The sequence below is a fragment of the Carcharhinus amblyrhynchos genome, chromosome 18 (genome assembly GCF_965287045.1).
Source record: "Carcharhinus amblyrhynchos chromosome 18, sCarAmb.v2.hapA, whole genome shotgun sequence".
NCBI lineage: Eukaryota > Metazoa > Chordata > Chondrichthyes > Carcharhiniformes > Carcharhinidae > Carcharhinus > Carcharhinus amblyrhynchos.
Genome location: NC_137341.1, coordinates 29,840,001 through 29,860,971, shown reverse-complemented (window position 1 = coordinate 29,860,971; position 20,971 = coordinate 29,840,001). Strand labels below are relative to the sequence as shown.

The following is a 20,971-nucleotide window of genomic DNA, read 5'->3' as shown; positions in this document are numbered from 1 at the left end:
AGTACCTTTGTGGAAATTCACTCCGCTCCCCTGTAATCCCAAAAAATATTTTCCCTAAAAAATTTTCTCAGCCATATTTACATTGATGTGCAAGCACCAAACTTGTTGCAGGTGTTTGTTGCAAGCTGTAGTTTGCTATCTTGGTTCATAAGGATGTATCTGGAACGCACCATTCATTCTGTTTGATTAGCAGGGAAATGGAGATTGTTCACTTATCTGATATGCTGAAAGGATTCTTATAGAATCTTTTAGGAGATTAAAATTGATGGGCCACTGTTTATCATCAGATAAACTTTGTGCTGTGGCACAAAGATACATGTGAAAGACATTGTTAATTGTGGTTTTCACTTAAGCAGCACACTTACAACAATGCCTAATTCTGGAGAAATACTTATTGTAGATACGGATAAGGCAATGACTTCCTATAATCTGCCATTTCTGGAAAGATTTCACTGCCAAATTTCAAGCAGCAATATATTCAATTTGCTTTAAATTTTACTGGCCATTTGGAAATTCATTGTGGATATCTTGATTGTTCATTAAAAATCACATTTAAATGATCAATTAACATTGAAAAAGAAGAATTACACCCTCAGAGAAATTTCACATAAATATGTTAACTATTTCAATCTTTCAAATAATCAATGAGGTATTAAAGCTATGAGAATCACATTGTGATGTTCTGCAAAATTACCAAAGGTCCCTTTTCAAACCATATAAAAGTAGGTCTTGTGTATGAGTCGACCATAGCTTTTGAGGACAGTGGGGATAAATTAAGTCTAGAAATAGAAACTTTGTGGAATTAGAGGTCAAGATGAGAATCAAAACAGTAAATTACAACTGAGGGAAAAGGGAAGTTAATTATGATACAGCAATAATATAACTAACTGCTGATTGGAAAATTTGAATTGAAATATACCGATGGAAATGGAATGCGCAGGACATAGCAAATAATGATACGGAAAAAGAACCTTGGCTTCAGAATGGCAGCAAGGAACCGGAACATGAAAATAAACTTCTAGCAGTAAAATGTTAATGGAAACCTGCAACATCCAGTGTTGCAATTGTTCTTATGGATTATGTCCACCCTGCCATTTGGCAAGGTCCTCAGGTCCGTTTACAGTGGAGCCTCTTGGGCTCCTTGAATGATCAGACAGGGAAGGGGCTTCAGTGAGTGGCCCAAGTGTTCAGGGAGAGTTGCTCGGGTAGCTGAGAGTGAGGATCAGGAGGGGGAAATGGTGAATGGGACTCAGAGGGTCAGGAGAGAGAAGCGGCAAGTGGAAGAGAATCTCAGGGAATGGGAGAGGCTGCTCCAAAAAGGCACTGATCAGGTCACGCATGATCTGTCAGCCCTGTCTCAAAATGCCACTGGAGCAAAAGCCCAAAGTGGATTGTGAATCCAGGAACATGCATGGATTTCAACCCTCAAAAACATTGCTCTTAAATAAGTTGACCCCATGCTTTTTGCCTGATAGTTTGGTCCCAAGCGCTCAATCGTCACGCATTTGTACAGTAAATTATTCCATCATTCCTTTGTCAGAATTCATAAAGAACTTTCAAAAACAATGAACGTGTCCCATAAGAATGGCTGCCGTGGGAGAAATAAGAACAATAGAGATGGTGAGAAAAGGAAGACATTGCCTAATTTCAAAAAAATTGGTAGCAGAAATGATAAAAGTAGAAATGCATTTGGAACTGATTGCATATGATGTGTTGTGAAGCAGGCAAAAAACACTAGCTTGTGTATATTTTGACTTTATTTGTTATAAAGTATCATGCCGACTTAAGTGGGCTTTACGAAATGCTGAGGTTGTATATTTGCATTGTCAGTGATCTCTTTATGCAGCATCAAGACGTACCTCTACAGGGTAATGGTCACTAACTGCAGCAGTCTGTAAAGAAAGAACAAATTATTGTTTCAGTCAGTGCTCTCTTTCTTTCGTCATGCTGTGTCCAGGTTGGCTCCATTCACTTGGGAGGCTGAGTGGATTGAATTGTAGATTCCTGTCGTCACTTTGTACTCAAGCAAGTTTCCCTGATACAGTTGTTCCCTTACCTTGAAATGTAACTTCAGTGTACCATCACATCTTTTCATTTAATAACTTAGACACAGACTGATTAAGGTTTTTATTGGAAGTTAACATTTGAACGACTGATTGGGACTTAGGTACACTGTAACCAGATTCCCCCAAGACATTAAGTAATGAGGTCATGATAATGATGAAAAGATATGTTCTCAGGGACCAGAATATTCCAAAGTATTGAGAGATGCTGGGGTGCTTGTCTCAATTAGGCAATTTTTAAATTCCTTTACAGGATGTGGACATCATTGGTTAGGTTAGCATTTATTTCTCATCCCTAATTGTCTTCAGAAAGTGGTGGTGAGCCACATTGTTGAAACCAACTGCTGTAATCCATAGTGTAGCTACACCCACAATGCTATTAGGAAGGGAGTTCCAGGATTTTGACTCAGCAACAGTGAAGGAACAGCACTATGTGTTCCAAGTCAAGATGGTGTGCAGTTTGGAGGAGAACTTACAGGAAATGATTCCTCCATGCACCTGCTGCCCTTGTCCTAGGTGGTAGAGGCTGCAGGTTCAGGAGATGCTGATTTGCTGCAGTGCATCATTTAGATGGTACAAACTGCTGCCTCTGTGTGTTGTAATGAGAATGGATGTTGATGATGGTGAATGGGGTGCCAATCAACTGGGCTACTTTGTACTGGATGGTGTAAAGCTTCTTGAGTTGCAGCTGCACATAGAGAATATTCTGTCACATAATCCAGGAAAGTACAGAGTATTCTATCATACTCCTGACTTGTACCCTGAAGATGGTGGACAGGCTTTGGAGAGTCAAGCGATGGGTTACTTGCTGCAGAATTCCCAGATAATTGGCCGGGTTGGATTTGTCTTGATCTTTGTGTCAGGACACACCTAGGCAATTTTTCGCTTTGCCTGATAGATATCAATATGTACCTGTAATGGAACAGCTTGGCTAGGGGTTGAGTTCAGAAGAACAAGTCTTCAGTAATATAGCCAGAAGATTGTCAGGGCCCATAGTCTTTGCAGTATCCAGTGCCTTCAGCTATTTCATGGGGAGTGAATTGAATTGGCTGAAGACTGACATGTGTGATGCTGAAGACCTCAGAAGGAGGCTGAGATGGACCTGGCACTTCTAGCTATAGATGATTGCAAATACTTCATTCTTTTACACTGATGTGTTGGTCTCTCTTTCGTTGTGCACAAAGTGGTGAGGGGTTGAAGAGGACAGGCTGAGGGGAGGGGGTGGTATGTTGGGTGCATGATAGGTGGTAATCAGCAGGAAGTTTCCTTGTTCATATTTGACTTGATGCCATGAAACTTCTTTGGAGTCTGGAATCTATGTTGAGGGCTCCGTAGGGCAGGTTCCTCCTGACAGTATATCACTGTGCCACGATCTCTAGCAGGTCTGCCCTTCTGCTGTCAATGGGCCAGGACATACCCAACGATTGTGATGGTGGTGTCTGGGACATTGTCTGTAAGGTATGATTCTAAGAGTATGGGCAGCATGGTGGCACAGTGGTTTGCACTGCTGCTTCACAGTGCCAGAGACCTGGGTTTGATCCCTGGCTTGGGTTACTGTGTGGAGTTTGCACGTTCTCCCCATGCCTGTGTGGGTTTCCTCCAGGTACTCCTGTTTCCTCCCACAATCTGAAAGACGTGCTGGTTAGGTGGATGGATTCGAACAGGTGCTGGAGTGTGGCGACTAGGGGAATTTCACAGTAACTTCACTGCAGTGTTAATGTAAGCCATACTTGTGACTAATAAATTTTACTATGCCAGGCTGTTGCTTGACTAGTCTATAGGACAGCTTATCCAATTGAGTTAACGTCTGATTTTACATTCGCCAATATCCCAATAAATAAACTTCATCTTCAATCGTTTAGAAATATTTCACTAACAGTTGCAGAAAACCTTGAAAAATGAAACATGCTGAGCATTTGCAATGATCAATGCAGTCAAATACTTTCAGAATCATTGCAGTGAGCAAGCCCTCAGCATAGTAGCCCAATCCATCACGCAAACCAGCCTGCCATCCACTGAGTCTGTCTACTCTTCCCGCTGCCTCGGAATAGCAGCCAGTATAATCAAGGACCCTGGACATGGTGCATTGATGTGGGTATGCCGGCGTTGGACTGGCGTAAACACAGTAAAAAGTCTGACAACACCAGGTTTTAGTCCAACCTATTTATTTGATAATATACTCACAAGCTTTCGAGGGACACCCTCTTCGTCAGGTGAATGGTGCATTGGCCATACTAAATTCTCCCTCAGTGTACCCAAACAGGTGTTGGAGTGTGGCAACTAGGGGATTTTCACCATAACTTCATTGCAGTGTTAATGTAAGCCAACTTGTGACTAACAAATAAACTTTAAACATACTCTCTTCCGACCTCTTCCGTTGGGAAAAAGATACAAAAGTCTGAGATTAGGTACCAACTGACTCTAGATCAGCTTCTTCCCTGCTGCCATCAGACTTCTGAAATGGCCCTATCATATATTAAGTTGATCTTTGCACCCGACCTGTGACTGCAACACTGTATTCTGTATCCTAGCCTTCCCTTCTCCCCTCTGTAATTTAAGAATGGTATGTTTTTGTCTATATGGTGCACAAGAAGCAATACTTTTTGCACTATCCCAATACATGACAATAATAAAACAAATTGAATCAAAAGAACCCATTCTATCAAGTTCTTCGATAAACAACTTTAACTGAAGTAAGTATACTGATTGCTGATATATTCATAAATCAAGATCTTAAATCTCAACTTACCATTTTACTATTGAGATTCAGCACACTGGTGAAATTATAAATAGCAGCTGATCCATCAATTATAGCATTTTTCATTTCTGAACCAACAGCTATGATTCTGGAGAAGGGAAAAAATACATCCATTACATAGAAGGGAATGAATATCACAACATTTACTCAGTATACTTCGGTTTATTCTCCTGGAGAGTTCAAGTTAAGCTTCTTCCACTGACTTTCTTGGGACTCTAATTTATTCAGTGTTAGTGATATGGCACATTGAAAGACATTGTTTGGCTTTTTTGCAGCATCTTTCACACATTCCAAATTCCTTATAGCCAATTAAGTGCTTGTGAAGTGGAGTCACTATTGGAATGTCAAGAAGTATCCCAGATAAATTGGTCCAAAAAAAAGCAGTGAAATAAATGACCAGGTTATTAGCTGAGTAATGAATATTGGCCAAGAGACTAGGAGAAATTCGCTGCTTTTCCTTAAATAATTCCGTGGGATTTTGTATGTGTGGTTGTTCTGTGAGGGCAGCTGGGTGCATAGGAGCCTCGGACAGGAGTAGGCCATTCAGCCTCTCAAGCCTGCTCTGCCATTCAACTAGGTCATGGCTGATCATCTATTTCAGAACCATTTCCCCTCACCATCTCCATATCCCTTGATGCCATTGGTATCTAGAAATCTACCAGTCTCTGTTTTGAATGTACTCAATGATTGAGCTTCCACAGCCCTCTGAGGTACAGAATTCCAAAGATTCACTGCCTTCTGAATGAAGAAATCGCTCCTCAGCTCAGTCTTAATTTTAAGATTATGTCCCCTGGTTCTAGGCCCCCAGTCAGGCTAAACATCCCTTCTGCATCTACCCTGTCTCATCCCTTAGCAATTTTCTATGTTTCATTGAGATCATCTCTCATTCTTCTAAGCTGTGGAGAATGCAGGCCCAATCTCTTCAAACTTACCTCAGAGGACAGTCCTGCCTGCATTCCCAGGAATCAGTCTGGTGAACCTCCATTGCACTCCCTCTATGGCAAGTATATCCTTAGGTCAGGAGACCAAAACTGTACACTATACTTCACGTGTGGTTTAAACAAAGCTCTATACAATTGAAGCACGATGACTTTACACTGTACTTAACATACCATTTGCCTTCCTAATGGTTCATCCAAAAGACTGCATCCCTGAGAGTGCAGCATTCCCTTGGTGTTGCACTAAAGTGCCATCCTGGATCATATACTCATGTCTTTAGAATCAGTCAAGGGCCCAAAACTTTTGATTCAGAGTGAGAATGCTGCCACTGACAGAAGTCTTGCATCTTACTTAAAGTCCTGTATGATGGTTTGGTAGGTTGTGAGATCATGCCTGTGATCCACATATAGTGAACATTCAATTATTGCTATGGCATCATGTTGATGTTTCGAAAAGAGAACGGTTATTTTTAACATGATGGGAAGGGAAATCTGAAGACTCGCAAGCAGCCTAGCAGTTGGCTACAGCTCTAATTTCTTGTCCATCCTCTCAAATGAGGCATTTTGCAGAGACTTAATCTTGAGGCAGAGGAGAGGGCATTTTATATAAAATAAATTATGAAGCAAAAGAAAATAAGGTTTGAAATAAAATAATTCTGTTGTAATGAGACAAAAAGTTCAAGTCAGGATCTAACTTTAATATAATTTAGGTCCCATGATATTTGAAGATCACAGATTCGTGTTAATGAATCCTCAGTGACTTTCATTAGTCACATCTTCAAGTTGAATTAATTCATTTACAAGTTTTATGTGTTTAGTGAGAGCCTCTGATACATGCTACCTAAGTGTATTTGAAATATATATTTCAAACCAAAGTTGTGTTGATTGTGTTACAAACCTGAGTCTGCTACAGCTACCATTTCAGGCTGCTTAATATCAGTGGTAGTGTTAAGCATTCTGAGCATCTTACATTTGTGGCAATTGAGATGGCATGGCGCCATATCAACTTATGCAATAACAAAACCTAGTGATACGTCCAAAGATGTGTGGGTTAGGTGCATTAGCCATGCTAAATTGCCCCTTCGTGTCAGGGGGACTAGCTAGGGTAAATGCATGGGGTTATGGGGATAGGGCCTGGGTGGGATTGTGGTCGGTGCAGACTCAATGGACCAAATAGCCTCCTTCTGCACTGCAGGGATTTTATTAACAGTAAGCCCTTTAGCTCTCAACCAGATAGTTATTTATTTCTTAAATATACCTCTGTCGTCTCCTTGAAGATGAACTGAACTAATGCTAGAAGTTCAGATCAAGTTGTAAACTGCTTTGAAAATGAACAGAGGATTTCAAAAATAGGAATTTGGAGAGAGTGGGAATTCAGTGCAGGAGAAGAAGGGTGAACAAAAACTGAATGTTGAATTATTAATTCGTACTTTAACACATGCTGCTTAAAGAGCACCTCCACAAAACAAAATAGAAATTAATAAATATGAGACAACAACATGAACCTAACTAGCAACTTTAACTAGGGAATGAAACAAATACTTAAATGAAATGTGACTTCAATAAGAATAAGAAATCTCTGGATTTCTACCTGAGTGATGTAGTAATTTGTATAGGGATAAACAGGTGAGGAAAGTAAATGTGTGGCCGGAGAAGGGGTTCGATTTCATGGCACAGGTGCTGGAAGAGATAGGAGTTGTACCAGCTGGAGGTATGGATTCTACTGTAGAAAATCAGCAACTAAATGTTGAATTGGTCAAAAAGTGTGAAAAATGCACCAGCGGTAGATGGATAGGGTAGAGACAGTTCCTTAAATATGAGTTCTGTGCATAAATGCACCAACTCCTAGAAATAAAATCAGATAGAAGCACAAATTCAGTAGCCAATGGAGTGACTGTTATTTGTGTTCCAACACAGGCTGGAATACAAAGGGATGAGCGAGCTGCCTCTGGACCCTGATTGGTTTATGTATGAGGCTCCTGTCTGAGCCCACCCCAGTTGCTTCATCTGCTTTTAAAAAGAAGCAAGCGTAGGCAATTCAGCCCCTGGAGCCTGCTCCGCCATTCAATATGGTCATGGCTGACCTGGTCCCAGGCTCAACTCCACTTTCCTGCCTGCTGTCCAAAACCCTTCAACCCATTACAAATTAAAAATCTGTCTATCTCCTCCTCAAATGTACTCAATGCCCTGGTGTCCACTGCACTCTGGGGTAGTGAATTCCATAGACTCATTATCCTTTGAGAGAAGTAATTTCTCCTCATCTCTGTTTTAAATCTGCTAAACTCACGCCGACATGGGGAGAACAGTCTCCCAAGGCTGGAATTGAACCCAGGGACCTGGCACTATGAGGCAACAGTGCTAACCACTGCGCCATCATGCTGCTTCCAAATTAGTGTTTTTGACAACAGGATGTTCACTGCAATCATGCCATTGTCATATTATATTGGTATATTTAGTAATGTACCAAACCATTATTGTCAGAATTATCTTTTACCTGTCATAAGCACATTTTGTATTGATGGTTGTAGTGGTATCTGCAGAGTCCAGGATAAGCCATTGGAATTGCCTGTCCATGCGTAGTCGAATGTAAGACCAGTCGGGTGGTTTGACATAAGAACAATCTGCATTTAGATCACCCATGATCAGCATATTCTGTGTGGGCCATGAATGAAGATGCATTATTTTAACTTATAATTATCAAAGCAATGAATCTTGCTTCATTAATATTTCTGGATTTTATTGCTTACATCAGTCCCCAGCTTCTTCTTAGCATCAAGAAAAACATCATACAGGGCATCGATTTCCCTGACTGCTTCTGAAGGTGATGTGTGCATCGGCACGATAACAAAGTCATGAATGACTAAAGAAAAGGAAAAGAACAAAAGGGAAATATCTAAATTAAGGACTCATAAGAATGAACATTTGATCTTATTCACTTTCATAAGTGAAATAAAACACAGCACCATTTTCTTCAGAAATAACAAGAAGAAGCAAAAATGAAGAGATTGATCCATATTGCTTCCTGCTCTTGAGTTTATAGAATCCCTACAGTGCAGAAGAGGCCACTTGGTCCATCGGGCCTGTACTGACTCTCCAACAGAGCATCTTACCCAGGCCCTAACCCCCTCCCTACCCCTGTAACCCTGCACATTTATCATGGCTAATCTATTTAACCTACACATCTTGGGACACTAAGGGGCAATTTAGCATTGTTCATCAATCTAACCTGCACACCTTTGGACTGTGGGAAGAAACAGGAGCACCCAGAGGAAACCCACACAGACACAGGGAGAATGTGCAAACTCCTCACTGACAGTCAGCCAAGGCCGGAACTGAACCCAGGTCCCTAGAGCTGTGAGGCAGCAATGCTAACTACTGTGCCGCTATGCTACTCATATGAACAATAATATTTACCCCATCCCACTCATTGGAAGGCTTTTGATGTTCCCCATGGAACATGGCCTGGAGTTCTTGCTAGGCTACACCTTCATCAGTGCAATTTTCCTGAAATTGACCAAATCATCGCAAGAGATTGATACATTTCAAGTGCAAATTATATCTAGCACAAAGCAACTTTACACAACTTTACTTCTAATGACGTCTCTGCCTCAATCTCAGCTAAACACCCCGCTTTTTATTAGCGTTCTGTCTGACAAAAAAAAGCCACCAAGGAAGTCTACAGTGAAGCACTTCTTTCCCTATTTTGGTCTTGTGGTACAGAAATACTTTACCTGAATAGGGTGATGAAAACTTCACAAGAAATGGTTCACGATTGAAAGTGTTAGAAGCGTCACTGTAGAGATAATTATCGATCACAGACACCACTGAGTTTCTGTTTAGATGAGAATGGTTGTCATTATAACAGCATGAGAACAAGCTTTTACATTCCGATGGGAAGTGTTTCAAAATAACTTTCTGGTTTTACCTAGGCATGAGCATACCTGTAGACGAAGAGATATCTCTCTTTATAACTGCTGTGTCCAAGTGGAATGCTGGTAATGTACGAGAAGGCCTGGGCAGAAGCACTGGAGGATATCAAAAAATGAGTCATATATGTTGAAATCTCAAAATAAGGAACCACTTATCCAGATGTAGATTGACTAATTTACATTTCCTGGATCTTTTGTGAAGGATTCAAGAGGTACAACACAAAAATATCAAACTTCAATAAAAGCATTGGCTGGTTCCCACAAATTTGATCAGTAAATAGGTTTTCAATAGCTATTGAAGTTATTAGATCAAATAATAAAGAGCAAAAAAACTGACAGAGTGGATAAACTTCCTAGTTTTTTTATCTAACGCTTGAATTTGCTGATTAAAATAAGCTTGGTTTCACCGTTTCGGCTGGTGAGTCATCCATCTTCTCTTTCAAAATAAAAGCTGTGACAAGCCACATCTGAATCAGCTTGGACAGGTGCCAACGAGGAGGGTGGCATAAATGGCAAGAGAGCAGAGTTGGTGATAGGGACTGAGGACCTCCCACTAGTTAGCTGGAGAAAATCTCTGCTGATTTACTGCTGGAAGAAGTCTCACAACACCAGTTAAAGTCCAACAGATTTATTTGGAATCACGAGCTTTCGGAGCGCTGCTCCTTCATCAGGTGATGCAGGAGAGGTGCTCTGAAAGCTCATGATTCTGAATAAATAAACCTGTTGGACTTTAACCTAATGTTGTGAGACTCCTTACTGTGCCGACCCCAATCCAATGCTGGCATCTCCACATCATGATTTACTGCTGGATGTTGGACAAACAGCCCAATAATGTAGAGGCAGTTAAAGATTGACAGAGGTGGCAGTGAAGTGAAGATGGATATCATCAACACACATAACGAAATTGACACTGTGGTCTGAATGTTTGGCTGCAACTCTGGTGCACAGTGTTCGGCAACCTTGACTGTTTCAAGTAGCTGCCCAGCTGTCAAATTCCCAGTCCAGGATATGCACCTCTGACAAAAACAGAAAATGCTGGAAAGACTCAGCATCTGTGGAGAGAGAATAGAATCAACATTTTGAGTCTGGATGACCCTGCATCAGAGCTATAAAAACAAAGGAAATAGGACATGATTTATACTATGAGGGTGGGGGACGGTGGTGGTGGGGTGTAATTGAACAAAGAGAATATAAATAGTGATGATAAAGGCTGAGAAAAGTGCTAAATGCAGCCATTAAGAAACTGGAAGGTGTGAATGACTGAACAAAGGTAGAGATTGTCAGAGGACAAACTGAGGAATGTGGCAGTTGGCCCTAGGTGGGGATGCAGGGGTGTTGTGGAGTGGGGGGGGAGGTGTGGGGAGGAGAGAAAGGTGGTGGTTGGGTAAATGAACTGACAATTCTGACTCCAAACCAGAGAAAATAGAATAACAAAATTCAACTTATCCAAACCCTGGATTATTTTTAAAAAATGTATTAAATCCTTTAGATGACTTTAGGCTGGAAACTCACATTCACAGCATATCTTAAACAAAACATGGACAAATAGTGAGGATCAATCAGTTATAATAAAAATGCCGAACTGCCAACACTTCGTGTCAGTTCACTGTCAAATTTCATGAAAAATCTGATTGATTGGGAAGTATTACTATGGTATTTCAGGTTACTATTATCACTTCTGCTGTGTGTATTGATGCATTTTAATGTTTAAGCAGTAATCAGATGATGAATAACCTGTGGCTATGTAAGTTCCTGTTGGACCTTATTATTTTGGTCTGGATTTATACAATATTTACAGGCAGATTCTGCCATAGGAATATTGCAACTGCTATTGACCATTCAGCCCTTCCAGCCTGTCCTGAGAATCTATCAGAGCGTGCCTGATCTGTACTTCCGTTCCAGGAAAATATAATTCAAGATTTGTCTCTCAATTCTGTCCAGGATCAGTAATACAATATAACTAAAAAAAAATTCACAAATGTCGCTATGTAATTGATGATCATACCTATTGAGTTTGTTCATTAGGATCTTTACAGCACTTAAATCAGCATCACGGACTTCTTGTATTAGGATAATGTCATACCTTTGAATAAGCTGCAAAGAAATAAAAGGCAGAAGATGAATTTCTTTGGAATGGAGCAAGAAGAATTTTACAAATCATGCATACATTTTGAAAGTAGAATGAAACAGGGTGGCACAATGCTTAGCACTGCTGCCTCACAGCACCAGGGATCTGGGTTTCATTCCCGGCTTGGGTCACTGTCTGTGCGGAGTCTGCGAGTTCTCCCCGTGTCTGCGTGCATTTCCTTCGAGTGTTCCGATCTCCTCCCACAGTCCGAAAGATGTGCTGGCAAGGTGCATTGGCCATGCTAAATTCTCCCTCAGTGAATCCAAGCAAATGCCGGAAGGTGGCAACCAGGGAATTTTCACAGTAACTTCATAGCAATGTTAATGTAAGTCTACTTGTGACTAATAAATAAACTTTAACCTATTTCCTCAACTTTTTACATAGTTTAAAATGAATAATAATGGAATGGAAAGTTCCCCAAATTACTCATTGTTCTCCCCAAACACAGAAACAAAATGTTCTTTCCTACTTTAGGGAGAAGATTACAATGATAGATGATCTGGACATCAGCCAAACCAACATTTTGTGATCCCCACTCTTCCTTATGAGTCCTGGTTCAAGATTCTCTTAAGGTTAACTTACAGGTTGATTTGGTAGTTATGAAGGCAAATGCAATGTTAGCATTGATTTCGAGAGAACCAGAATACAAAAGCAGGGATGTACTGCTTAGCTGTATAAGACTCTGGTCAGAACACATTTGGAATATTGTGAACAATTTTGGGTCCCGTACCTTAGGAAGGATGTGCTGGCCTTGGAGAAGTTCCAGACGCGGTTCACAAGAATGATCCCAGGAATGAAAGGCTTGACATATGAACAGTGTTTGAGGACTCTGGGTCTGTAGGTGATGTGCTTTAGAAGGAAGAAGGGGGAATCTCATTGAAGCTTACAGAATACTGAAAGGCCTGGATAGAGTGGACAGGGTCGGGGGGCGGGGGAAGGGGGGGATGTTTCCATTAGTAGGAGACACTCGGATTGAAGGGCACAGCCTCAGAATAAAGGGATGAACCTTTACAACCGAGATGAGGAGGAATTTCTTCAGTCAGAATTATCCAGTAATTTGAACTAAGTGATTTTGGATTAAGAGGGTTAGGTGTTCTCCTGGTTTGTGGTTTCAAAACCCTGAGATTAAGTTCTAGACAATAAGAAGTCTCACAACATCAGGTTAAAGTCCAACAGCCGCATTGCTTTCCAGGTCCATGGGTGAGGAGGGGAGGGGTGGGAGTGGGGGAGGTGGAAGCAGTGCTTGTGGGACAATAGCGAGTGCCACATCGAAACACTCAGCAATGCCCACCTTTCTCTACTGGGCTGCCGAGGCTCTAGGCCTGCAGCTTGTGGAGCTTTACTTAAAAAGAGGCTGCAAACTTGGAGCCCCCTTCAGGAAACTATATATCTCCTCAGGCCTGGTTTCCAGTAGTGCAGGCTCAGAACTTCCCAACAGTGGAAAACCGATTCCCGTTGGAAGGGTGGTGGGTAGGGGGACGTTAGTACACAAACTAATTTCTCCACCAAGATCTCATTATTTCATTGTTGGTTGTGGAATCTCATCATGTGAAATTGCCAGCCATAGTTGCCTAAATTATAACAATCACTACGACTCAAAATTGCTCTTTGTCTGTGAAGCAATTTGGGAATGTGGTAGGAACATGATAAGCATTATATATTAATGCAAGTTTTTTCTCTATTTCTGTAATGAAAGAATAAACTTGCAAACCACAACTAACAACATAGACCTGAATTTGCATAGGTTTAGAAGTGCTCTACATCTTAAACTAAAATAGCACCAAAGCTCTGATTCTGAAAATCCCACTCCCAAACCCAGTGCCCACCATTTTTGCCAGGGGGAGCAGGAGCAGGTTGTAGTTTGCATTTCCATGGGTCACAGAGGCAGCTGCACATGTAGAAGTGCAGATGCCTTCAAACAGATCCAGTTCTCAAGGATGGGACATGATAGTTGGGATTTATACAGTTGCACAAAAGATCTAAATTTGCTGGAGTTACTTGGAGAGGTAGGGTATGCATTTGGAGAGGTCCAGGCTTCCTGTGGAAGTGATCATGTGTCCTTTGTGATTTTTAAAATTAGGCATGAATGTGTGTAAAAATTGACTCAATGGAACTGTCAAGCTGACAAAGTATTTAAATCCTTAAGTTTTTGAAAAAATACGCTCTTTGGTTGAAAAAAATCAGTGTTTCATTAGCTGCCTGTTGACATTAACCTGAAAGTTATCACTGTAGGGTAACGCTGCATGATTCCACAACCTTTTATAATCAGACTGGGGGCTTGTAAGTTTGCAGTTTGATTGACAGCTCCAAATCTTTACTGAAGAGTTATAAATACAAATGTGTGTTTTCTTGAGGGATTAAATACTTGAAGGGATTTAAATGTATTGAATAGGGCTTTATTAATTAACTTCAAAAAAATCTAAATAGACACTTAGACATTTTTCTTTCATCTCAGAATGGCACCTGAGGTTTGCTCCTGGTGAATTGGCACAAAGGGAAATATCTAAATCAAGGACTCATAAGAATGAACAAAGGGTGGTGGGTAGGGGGACATTAGTTGGCAAAAAGACCAAAAGGACAATGGGGGTGAGTAGAGGGACACAAAGAAGATATGAGGGCCCATAAGGAGTGGCCGGAAGTTGAATGATTTGGAACAAGAGGAGAGTGCAGGTGTGGGAGATTATGAGCAGTGAGTGTTAGAGGGCTGTTTTTCATTTATTTTACACCTGGGACAAAGTCCCTGAGCACCTAGGCAGGACTCTTAACCAGCTCACCTCAGTATCCAGCAGCCCTTGTCCAAGGTCAGTGAGCCCAACTCTAGCCAAAACCCACCCTCTTGGAATGAATAACAAGTTAGAGCAGTAACTGGAGATCTTAATTTTAACACGGCAAACATATCAATCTGCATATTTGGAGATTGGAAGAAGCAATAGAATAAGATGCAGATAAGAACCAATCAAAATGCTATCAATAAAATACAGGATAGCCAGAACAGTTCTGATGAAGTGATTGAAGGTAGAGGAGAGAGCATAAACTCAGAGACAAAAAATTTTATTTTACATCCTGTCCAGAGTGAGGCATGAGCTAAGGAAAACATACTCAAATATCAGATAAAAGCAAAATACTGTGGATGCTGGAATTTGAGCTCCGATGAAGGCTCACCCAGACTCGAAACACCAGATCTATTCTCTCTCCACACATGCTGCCAGACCTGCTGAGAGCTTCCAACATTTTGAGTTCAAATATTGGAAACACTTAAGCTTTGTAGAGAATTGAGAGTTGTGGAGGAAAATAGAAATGATTAACATAAAAGAGGGAAATGATTTGTGTGGAAACCATTTTTTCTTCTTCATCAAATGTTATTGAAAATGACCATTAATGAGGAAGTCAGGATTATAAACTTTACTGCAGGATTTCAATAATATTCACTTCTGACAGATGGGGATCAACCAGTATTGTTAATTCTGTTTTTCTCTCTCTGCAATTGCTGCCTGATCATTTGGAGCATGAAATAGAAATAGAAATTTGGAGTTTTCTATTTTGATATTATTAACTGTGATCTAACTTTAGAATGACATCTAAGCTGTAATACTGTAAATTTTTACTATGATCTTACATGAACAATGATGTTTGCAATGATGGGATGTGACATCTTGCTGTCTCCAAAGGTTTTGATGTTAAAAGCAGAAATATGGATCGAGCTGGCTGCACCCATCACACAGGTCAGGGTTAATGCTGTGATTAGCCACTGCATAGCTGTAAGCTGCAGAGAAAGTGATTTCCATGTTAAATTCAGCACAACTTACTTATAACAGAAACCACCAATAACCAACAATTTGCATTTATATTACACCTTTAATAGAGCAAAAAAGCCCCTGAAGCATTCTACATGACCATTCACAGAACAATATTTGAAACTGCATCACCCTGAGATATAAGGACAAGTGACCAAAAACTTGGTCAAAGAGGAACTTAAAGGAGGAAAGAGATAGAGGCAAAGAAACATAGCAAGGAAAATCCAGAACTTAGGGCCTTAATAGCCGAAGGCACAATCACCAATGGTAAAGTGATGAAAATTGGGAATATGTAAGAATTGAAGGGACGTAAAGGTCACGGAGGGTTAGCGGGTGAGGAGTGCTTGCATAGATAGGGAACAGAAAGATCGTTGAGGATTTCATGGAGCTAGAGGTATAATCCACTTCAAATGGCATCCTAGATATGTTCTTCAAAAGACATGTTTCGGATGGCCCTTCACTGCTGCAGAATCTTATGCTTAAAGTTCTGTCCGGAAAGCCAATTTGAGTTTGTAAGTTTGGAAGGGATGAAGATTCTGAAGTAATGGTCCAGCCAGCAGGAATAGGCTTGGTCTGTGCTTTAATCCAATTCCCAAGCCCCTCCTTGATCAAGTGGTAGTTTCAGAAATTGGCGGATTTGATGCTACTGGAACAGCTAGAGCCCATAGCACTGTAATTCCTGATCGCCAGGAGGGAGGGGTCTCGCAGATTGATTGGGACATTCAAGACAATACTGCCTACTCCATCTGATTCCTTCATGATTTAATGCATCCCAGCACAGAATCATTGGCCTTGGTGCTCCATATGTTCATTCTAGTTATGTGTTTGAAATTCGATGGCTCCTTTTCAGCGAAGAGCCTACTCATCACCTCAGGGAAGATGTAAAAAGGTGAAGGAAAAGTCGCCACAGTCCCAGTTGACCATAGGCTGCTCTTCTCTTTGATGGGGAGAGCTGACTGGCGGTGATTTAACTGGAAGGTCGCCACATATCAGGTAAGGGGCAAGACAGCGCCTTCATGAATAACTTCAGTTGGTACGGGAATTGAACCCACATTGTTGGCATCGCTTTGCATCACGTTCATTACACCCTCTCCTGGTCTGCTATGGCTGCATTGTTTTGCAAGTTCTGGGACTGTAGCTCCTGTTTCCACCTGTCAGCCTGCAGCTCCGCTTTCACCCTTAGGCAAAGTAAATATTAAATCTATCTGGCCTCACAGCCTGTGTGATAAGGCCAGGTGGATGTGATGCAACATTGACAAGTTAGAAACTTGTTGTAAGTGCTGGAGTCTGGAATATTTTAGACATATTCTGCTGGTGATTCTGCAGCTGGATCTGGTTCCCTCACTCAGCCAGTGTAATGATTGGATCCGACAGGCGTTGCAGACTGGCAATGTTACGGTTCCAATTGGGGAGGTCCTTTGAAGTACAGTTAAAACTAGTGGCTTGACACCTGCTTATCGGTGAGGCAAAGTTCTTACTAATAGTAACTGGGGAACCATTCACAGTGCCTTAGCTGAGCAGCATCACACGTCTGCTTGGTGTGCATTATGAGGATGCACTAGCTGCCTATCCTGATGATCAACGGGAATGGGATAATGTTGAACATACTCTCAACTATAAACTGTAACTATAGCTTACTAAAGAATGGTGTAATTTGGTTTAGAAGGATATAACTGTTCCAGTTTCCTTTCAGAACATCAGAAATAATGGAGACAAGCACTGGGAGCAGCCTCTCAATATTTCTCCAATTGTGGAGGAGTCATAAAGCAGACACCTTCTCTGTCCAATTGTCCCAACAACTGATTCACTCGGGATTCAAGTAAAGCATTACTTTCAATATTGACGGTATACTTAAATTAATATCAGCTGTGATACAATCACATGTTGCTTGGTCATGATGTGGAGATGCTGGCGTTGGACTGGGGTAAAAACTGAAAGAAGCCTCACAACACCAGCTTTAAGTCCAACAGGTTTGCTACAAATAAACAAATAAGCTGGTGTTGTGAGACTTCTTTATGTTTCTTGGTGGCAAGAGGTACCTGCCATTGGCCAGCAGCAGGATATTCTGATTCTGCCAGTGTCAATGTGATTTCCCATTGGTTCCACCCCGTCCCCTCCACTGGGAAACCTAAGGTGGGGGTTTACTATCAGTGCAACCAGAAGATCCTGCCAGAAAATTCCATCCTTTCTTTTATAATCATTAGGGCTGCAATGTTCTTATCAACTTTAAAGTGTATTATGTGTTAATAAACTTGTAAGTAAGTCGGGAAAGTATAATGTCTCTTGTAGTTTTCTACATCCAGCACAAGAACCTACCTCTTTTGTATTTTCTGGAAGCGCGAGAAGATAATTTTTGAAGAGAAACCCCAGACTCTTACAATATTCAGATAGTTATAATCTGGCCTATCAAATTATTTAACAGATTATCTGGGAAAAGATAATGGTCGGAATTATCCGGCCATTCACGCCGGCGGGATTCCCCGGTTCCCATGGGTTTTCCAACAATGTGGGGTGACATCAGTGGGAATTTCCATTGACCGCGGCGAGACTAGGGAATCCTGCTGCTAGCAAACAATGCGCCACCTCCCACTGGCAGGAAATGTGCGGCTGGGTGGCTGGAGAATTTGGCCCAATGTCTCTCAATAATCACTTTCCTTAGGGGAGATGTGGTTCAATTTCTCTGACCCAAAATAAGCGTCTGTGTGAAATTGCTGCCTGGAGCCCAAGTGAGGGTGATTGTTGAGAGAGTGTTCCCAATCTTGGTTAGTCCATATTTGGGGCTGGTGTTATAGTCACTTCAGTAGGTGCAAGGCCAGCCAGGAGAACACTGGAATAATCAAGAACATAGGTAACAAAAGCAGAGGTGAACCATCTGTGAATAAAGTAGCTCTTGTTGAATGCAATTTTTGTTGCCAATAATATTCTCAGCAGAACAACTTCAGAATACTTCCAAATTATGTAGGTCTGGAAGGATATATATTACTCTTGAAGTTATTAGTGTGAAAAGTACATGTACTTCAAAAGCATGGTAGTTAACACTCAACTAATACTGTTTACACAGAAGGGTAATTATTAATACCAACCTGCTGACATTTTTGATGTAATAAGTAGGAATTTATGAGAACACAGCATTCAATTAAGTTGCATTTTTACCATATTATAATGGCAATTTTTTTTACAGTACAACTGGCAGCTACTTCCACCTCAGAATGGAAAAGAAACCAGTATTTTTGGTCAAATGTAACATCTTGTATTTTTGGCTTTTTGTGTAATTATCCTCCACTGTTTTCCCTCTTTCTCTGATTGCTCCAGTGTCCAATCACCATGACTGAATAATAATTAGATGAACGTGACACAATATCAAACTTTGCCTATAATTTACCATAAATTGAATTAACTGCTGATTTTAACTTTCAGCTTTCAACTGGGTTTTTTGAAGTTAATGGGATTACCACGATACCTACAATGAACACAGAAAATATAATTATCCCTTATTGCATCCATTACATAGTGAATTGCTTTGTTAATATAGTTATAAAGTAGTCAAAATAACTTGTAGTTCCTGGTCTACGCAGCATTAACATAATTGTGTGTGTAGTCTACAATTGTACTACCTTTTATTATGACCCCTGTCCTTCAAATGTCCTGGCAAATCTTATAAAATATTGACTTCTGTTTTGGAAAAAATGAAAAATTAGTGTGTAAACAATGGGCAAAAGCTGGCTATTGATAAGAATGTAAATTGAACATATGTGTCCAAATCCAATCACAATACAAACACTAAAGGCTGAAAATTGGCTTCCTCTGGTTTGTACGCATGAAATTCATGATTTGCAACTGCCCACATCTGTTCCATCGGAGATGACCATGTAAGTTTAATGTTGGCACTCACTACAATGATTATAATGTGGGAATAAGCATCTGTTGCACTGCTGGCTGCCTGACAGTCCAATGGGGGACATAACAATGTACAAGGCAAGCACGTGTTGAAGATAGCCTTCAGTTCTTAAAGGCAGACTGTCCCTCTTAAAGGAAAGCTTCGGTGCTGAATAGGAATTAACAGACAATGACTTTGCAGCACAAAAGGTGCGTAAAAATGATGCATTGGGCAAAAATGAAAGGGACCTAGATTTAATGATGGAAATACTAGTGACTTAGTTGGTGCCCAGGACAGAGACCATGTTTCCTTGGCAACCAGGATGCCCTCCCCAATAGGAGCCTCCAAAGTAAGTAAGAGCAAATGGCAAGGAAGTCTGACCATAAAGGCCTGGTAGCAGTATCACAAAAAGGTTTAATGATCTTGCATGAGTGATCAAGGTCAGTGAATGCCACCTGACATGACATCTCATATCCGCCACACTACCAGGCATCCAAGCTATTCAGTGCACCACACCTCCATCACTCACCTGCAGAACTCACTAGCACAGGACCTCATGTTTAAGTTGCAGATGCTCCACTTCACCCTCACATTCTTCCAATGATGCCAATCTCACACTTACCTCTCACAGTGTATATCTTCCACATAATTCCAGTTATTTACCTATGGCAGGCATGCCATTAAAACAGAGTGCAATATAAGCATTAGCTTTCTGCCTTCCTTCCTCTTGGGCAAGGTTGACCCTAACAACAGAGACCCAGGGAAATGGTGCACCATTTTTATGCACCTTTTGTGCTGCAAAGTCATTGTCTGTTAATTCCTATTCAGCACCGAAGCTTTCCTTTAAGAGGGACAGTCTGCCTTTAAGAACTGAAGGCTATCTTCAACACGTGCTTGCCTTGTACATTGTTATGTCCCCCATTGGACTGTCAGGCAGCCAGCAGTGCAACAGATGCTTATTCCCACATTATAATCATTGTAGTGAGGCTCCTATTGGGGAGGGCATCCTGGTTGCCAAGGAAACATGGTCTCTGTCCTGGGCACCAACTAAGTCACTAGTATTTCCATCATTAAATCTAGGTAGTACAATTGTAGACTGCACAACACCATCCATTGATCCCCTACTAGGCAACCTCTGGAAACAGGGGACTGGCAATAACAGTCCAGGGTGACAGTGTAAGTGACTCATGCCACTTATCTCCTCACCCTCATCCTGAGATGTGGAATGAAGTGAAAACTTTGAAAGGTATAATTATGACTTCTCACTTGCCACAGACCTTAGGCTACCCTCCTTCCCCACACCCACCACCCAGTCCCTCACCTTCATTCCAACCCATCCTCCCTGCGTTCATGTTTCCAGATACACCAGAACTGCCACCTGGGCAGTCAGGAAGATGAAAAGCAAACACATGGCAGTGATGAGGAGGTAGAATCATTTGGTCTCACAATCCCAGATTGGATGTGGTCTCTGTGTGAACATTAGA

At 41.2% G+C, this 20,971-nt stretch overlaps 1 protein-coding gene across 1 annotated transcript; it reads right to left on the bottom strand.

The window, feature by feature from the left end:
* Positions 1–135: 135 nt before the first annotated feature.
* dnase1 (deoxyribonuclease I) lies at positions 136–19,004 on the bottom strand. The gene is made up of 9 exons (XM_080206659.1): positions 18,993–19,004; positions 15,433–15,579; positions 11,694–11,782; positions 9,701–9,784; positions 9,491–9,591; positions 8,507–8,619; positions 8,254–8,411; positions 4,813–4,909; positions 136–1,892 (listed from the first exon to the last, which is right to left on the bottom strand). Exons 1-9 carry the CDS (start codon positions 18,993–18,995, stop codon positions 1,839–1,841), a joined length of 846 nt encoding a protein of 281 aa, XP_080062785.1. The 5' UTR covers positions 18,996–19,004; the 3' UTR covers positions 136–1,838.
* Between the last annotated feature and the right edge of the window lie 1,967 nt (positions 19,005–20,971).